Below are 6,158 nucleotides of genomic sequence, written 5' to 3' on the forward strand. Positions count from 1 at the left end.
TGATAAAAATATATGATCAATTCCTTACTCTTTAAGGAAATTTTAAAATTTTTTAATTTTAAATTCTCCTCCATGATCACACTAAATTAAAAGAATTTTATAATCTAGCTTCCTCTGAATTCAAGTAGAAAAATTTCTTCAAATGATTTACTCTTATATGATAAGAATCTAATCCAAGTGAATCTTAAATAATCATTAACAATTACATACCAAAAAACTTTCCCTCCTAAACTTATAGTGCTAACCGGTCCAAAAAGATCTATGTGTATGGCATCATATGGTTTATTAGTTCTAAATATTTAATTGAATGAAAGGAGGACTTGAATTATTTTCCTAATTAACATACATCACACAGGTGGTGTTTGGTGAAGTTTAATGTGGGTATTACTCTAACAAATTCATTTTGGGTAATCTTCCTAAGATTTTTCATGCTCGCTTGACAAAGTCTTCTATGCCACAACAAAGATTCATCAATGATAGTTTTGACACAAAAAGCATTAGAAGATTTGACATAATTTAAATCAATCATGCATACATTATTTACTCTATTTACAAGCAATACATCAATTATATTTAAGCTTATAATCTTACTAGTAGGTAAAAATTTAATGTTAAAAACTCTATCATAAAGCTGACTAATATTGAACAAGTTATGTTTTAAGCCTTCAAATAATAAAATCTTCTCAATAAAAAAATTTAATCTTATTGCTAAACATACCTGTACCTACCACTTTCCTAGTGGTATTATCTCCAGTGTCACTTTGCCTCCAAACCTGGAATCACAAATATGAATTGAGTTGTATCTCCAGTCACATGTTTAAAACATCTACTGTCTATATACCAAATTATCTCATGAGGGCTTGTATGAGAGTGTTTCTATAAAATTATCAAACATTAGGCTTGGGAAACTAAATAAATTTAGTATACCTCTTGACAATGGAAATAAAAAAGTATGCTTAATATGTTGTGATTTATGCATCTTACATCTCCACACTAGATATGTTCTACTATGAATTATGAAAGTGTGAGAAATATGTTCTATCATTCCAAATCAAAATAATTTAATACTAGGAAAAAGATTTACTAATCTATCTGAGTTATAATGTCATTTCATAGGTTTTAAAATTATACGCTTCTGATGAGGATTGTGAAATTATTCAAGTGTATAGAGTGTCTTATTTTCCTTAAAAACATTCAATGTTTTGTTAAGATATGAGTTTTCACTTTCTAAAATTGCATTGTCAACTTTTAAATCATATTCTTTCTAATACGCTTCAGCTATAAACACCTTACACTCATTCTCAAGATTAGTATACAATTTTTTTTGATAAACCATGTTTCTTAATCAAATCATAAAATTTGACCAACAATGCCATGTGATTGCTATTTATGGATGCATGATATTTCCTAAGAGTTTCATATTCTTTTTATAAAATCAATTGCTCGAGACTATGATTTGCATTAAATTTTTAAAGCTTCCTATATGCATTATGAATTTTCCAAAAAAATGTTAAATAATTCATCATCGGATAAGTTAAAATAATTCATCATAGGAAAAGTTACATACTTCCTCTTTATCTGAATGATCAAGTTTAACTGTCATTAAACACATGTTTATGACTTCCTTTTCTGCTTCTATTTCTAAGGAGCATGAAGCTGAGTTTGCCTATATAGCACTTAGCATTTATTTTTTTCCCTTCCTAACATTAGTTTTCTCCTATATTTTCACCTTGCTAGGATTAGCTTTGAGATTTGGGCAATCTATTTTTATATGTCTAGGCTTCCTTCATTCATAATAAATTACATCATTAAAAACTTTTACATTATTATTGAACTTATATTTGTTCCAATGAAGATGTCTATATTTCTTTCTATTAAAGAAACTTTTAAACTGCCTAGTCATGAGTGCAAAATCATCTTCATCCTCAGGTACTAATTAATAACTCTCTGAATCATCCACATTCAAAGTAATATTCTACTCTTTTTGCTTATCACCTCCATCAATCTATTTATGATTCACTCCTTGCTTGTACATAATTAGTGATCCCAGTAGAATGTTAATAAGCTATTTTTTAGAGAGAGAAACCATTGTTAGAGAGCGAAACTCCAAGATTTTTAATTTTGATTTTACAATTTTTCAGCAACCGTCATTGCAGGGTCTTGGTGATGACGACAGAAGGTCGTCGGCCACCAGTCGGCATGCATAATAGCAATGGAAGATCAACTTGACTTATCAGAGAAGATAGCAATCATCGCTAGACGTTCCTGTGTTCGGAAGTAAAAAACGTGCATGTGAAAATGCTTGTAAGACCTATGGCTATCAGAGATGTAAGTAACTCACCTGTGAAGAAGAATGTCAATGTTGTGGAAGTTAAAGGTAAGAATATTTTGATTAGCAGTAATTGCATTACTTCGCGATTTTAGAAATCGAGTGCAAATTTGAATCAAAATTCTAACGGTTTGGAAGCTTCTTCATTAGAAATGAAGATTTTTGTTACGAAATTCAGTTGTTCAAATGCAATCTCTGACCTATGGCCAGTGATAAATTCAAATATCTAGAATGACATTAACAACATATCCCATCCTGATCATAAGCAATCTTCTGTTCTATTCACTGGATTACTTGTTAAGTCTTTCTTGTAATATGAGAATGCTGAGAAGAATAGCTGTGAGGTTCATTCTGAGAAGGGAGAAGTTCAATCTGAGAATGGATTGAAGATTAGCTGTCAGTCTACAACCAAGCATTCTGAGAGTTATCCTAAGGAAAGCTTTCCTAATGCATAGAAAAAGACTCTGCACATCAAGCTAAATTATAATATGAAATCAACTCCAATTTATGATGATGGAATTGCAGTGATTATGAATTAAGAATGTGAAAATGCTAATTCACACATTTGAGGAATTCATTGGTTATTAAAGTCTTGGGCAGCAACATCCCTTTTCCTGTCAACAGCAGAGAACTCCAGAGGTAATGGTCCAAATTGTGGAATTTCCATCTCACAAGTTTGGGTCTTGAATGGATCCTATGTTCCTTTACCAAGCCGAAAGCTATTGAAGAAATCATATAAGGAGGTCCATGGTTTATTGGAGGAAATATCATTGTCTTGGACAAATGGTCCCCTTCATTTTCCCCTGAATCTCTTAAAGGTCTTACATCACCTATTTGGATTCGTATGCCGTGTTTACCTTTACACTGTTGGGATGAACATAATATTTCTAGAATTGCATCTATGGTAGGAGTTCCTTTATATCTAGATGGAAATTCACTAAAATGGGGAGAGAGGGAGTAAGCCAGAGTTTGTGTTCATATTGTTCTAGATAAAAATTTACCTAAAGGTGTTTCGATTGAAGGAATGCATGGTAGATCATTCCAAAAGGTAGAATATGAGAAGATTTCATCCCTGTGCTACCACTGTGGCAAAATTGGACATCTTAAGAACACATGCCCTATTACCAATAACACTTCGACAAAAGCATTTGTTCCTGTTACAAATGTAAGGAATGAAGGGATGAGTCATGAAGGAGAGAAATCCAATGAGCATGATGAATTAGGTCCTTGGATACAGGTCAAATTCAAGAAGAATAAAGGATTCGAGAAAACTATAGGTATATCGAATTAGAGAACTTAATTTCAGAAGGATCCACCAATTCAGATTGATTCCATCATAGAAGAAGGTGTGATCATTGAACCACAAAGCAATGTTGCAGTTCAAATTAAAGAATCTGTTGCTAAGTGTAACTCACTTGAGTTAATAAAGACTAACAACTCTGGCTTAACTTTGAAGAACAATTTTAGTATCCTTGAACAAACTATGCAAGATATAAGCATGAGAGATACTATGGAGACTGATGGTATTGCATAATAGGTTGAGACAAGAAATCTGCCACCAATTTCTAACATTGTGGTATACACTTCTCCTGATATTCCAATCAAGCAAAATTTGGTAATAACAAATGATGTTCTTGCATGTGATAATGTATTCAAGACAGCATCAGGAAAATTGAAGCTAGCTAAGAGGTTAGGGATTTGGGCACTATGGATACAGTCAGTAAGAATGGAAGAGGAACTAAAAAAATCAAAAAGAAAGGGGGGGATTCATCCCCTTCTGGGAATTAATGGCTTCCCTTATTTTCTGGAACTGTAGGGGGGCCAAGAAGAAGGAGCCTTCCCTCTATCTCAATGAGATAGTGAAAGATTATAAAGGTTGTTTTATTGGTCTTGTAGAGACTAGAATCTCAATCTTTGACATTCTTGAGGTTGATAAAGTTATTGGAAGGGAGTGGGATTTCTTTCACCATCCTGATGAAGGTAATTCAAGTGGAATCATTATTTTATGGAATAGAAATAATGTTTCCTTTGAATTCATGGATCATTCTTCTCAAATTGTTATTGGGATGCTTAAATCTCCTTTGTTTGGATCATGGATGGTGGGGACCGTGTATGCAAACAAGGATTATCGTATAAGGAGAAGTTTATGGGAGATGCTTGAAAAATCCACTAAAGAAGACATTCCTTCAATTGTTGGAGGAGATTTTAATTGCTTATTATCTAATGATGATAAGAGAGGTGGCAAGAGGTTCCTTTTTTCAAAAGGACCTCAAGAGATGAAATTGTTTATGACTAACAATGATTTTCATGATGTATGTACTATTGGTCCTAAATACACTTGGTGCAACAACAAGGATGGAAATATGAGAATATGGGAAAGACTTGATAGATGCCTTCTCAATGCGTCTGCTCTTAAAAAAGTTCCCTTGGCTCGTGTTAGACACTTAGCAATGATTGCATCCGATCATTGCCTTATAGCTTTCAAAATGTTGGAAGCATAATACAAAAGTCATTTTATTAGATTTGAAGGAACCTAGAAATCATATCTAGTGGCTAGAAGCATTATTTCTAATGCTTTGAGGAATACTGATTATGGTAATGAGATGGATGTATTACAAAGGAAGCTTAGAAGATCCTTGAGGTCCCTTTTCCTCTGGAGCAAGAACAAATGTAAGAGCCTAAATGCACTAAATGAAAATTTAAAAAAGGAGATAGTTGATCACCAATTGGAAGAAGCTTCTCAAGGTGGGTTGACAAATGAAAAGCTGAAATTACTTGGATTTAAGGTGCATGAATTAAATGTAACATTGGGTAGACTTTCTACATGGTGGAACCAAAGAGCCAAGGTGAGATGGCAAGAAGAAGGAGATGTAAACTCAAATTTCTTTCATAGATTTGCATCAGCTAAGAGGAATGGAAACCTTATCTGAAAAATCAAGAATAATGATAATGCCTTGGTGGAAGATTTTGAACAGATTTAAGATGTTTTCCAGAACTTTTTGGAAAGGAAATGGCAGTGCAGAGATTGCATTTTAGAAGGGTGGCTGGTTTTCCCTGAAGAAAAAACGCTTAACTCCATGGATATTAAATTTCTAAACAATGATTTCACCCAGGATGAACTAAAAACTGCTGTTTTTCAACAAGGGAGAAACAAATTCCCTGGCTTGGATGGGATTACTCCATCATTCTTTCAATTCTTTTGGAGTATTATTAGAGAATCAACTTGGAAAGTTGTTCAAAACTTCTTCAAATCTGGAAATATGAATGATGAATGGAAGGATACTTTCATAGTATTCATCCCAAAAGTGAAACATCTGACGACGCCTTCTAATTTCAGACCAATTAGCTTGTGTCAAACCACTTATAAGTTGGTTACAACCATGTTGGTCAAAAAAATAAATCCATGTATCTCCAAGCTCATTTTGGAAGAACAAATTGCTTTCATCCCCGAGAGATCTATGTCTGAACATTGCTTACTTGCTCAATAAATCTTCAACAAATTCAGGACCTCAAAGGACAAGAAAGGATTTATGGAAATACAATTATATATGGAACAAGCATTTCATAGCATGGGATGGCCAACATTGAATCAAGTTTTACAAACTTATGGATTTCCTATTTCATTTTGCAAAATTATCATGGAATGTGTTATGAATGTTAGATTCTCCTTCATCCTAAATGGAAGATTATCTAGTTGGATCAAAGCTAGATGTGGGCTTCGACAAGGCTGTCCATTATCTCCTTACTTGTTCATAATGTGTTTTTAGCTCCTTTCCCATGTGATTAACAAAAGAGGGCAGCATTTGGGAGTTAGTTTAACACCAAAAAA

The 6,158-nt window shown here is 33.3% G+C and overlaps 1 protein-coding gene across 1 annotated transcript; it reads left to right on the forward strand.

Annotated features, from left to right (window-relative positions):
- The first annotated feature begins 4,116 nt into the window (after nucleotides 1-4,116).
- LOC110104713 lies at nucleotides 4,117-4,830 on the forward strand. The gene has a single exon (XM_020833944.1). It carries the CDS (start codon nucleotides 4,117-4,119, stop codon nucleotides 4,828-4,830), a length of 714 nt encoding a protein of 237 aa, XP_020689603.1.
- The last annotated feature ends 1,328 nt before the right edge of the window (nucleotides 4,831-6,158 follow it).

Source organism: Dendrobium catenatum, unplaced genomic scaffold (assembly GCF_001605985.2).
Source record: "Dendrobium catenatum unplaced genomic scaffold, ASM160598v2 fragScaff_scaffold_1107, whole genome shotgun sequence".
In the NCBI taxonomy this organism is placed as follows: domain Eukaryota; kingdom Viridiplantae; phylum Streptophyta; class Magnoliopsida; order Asparagales; family Orchidaceae; genus Dendrobium; species Dendrobium catenatum.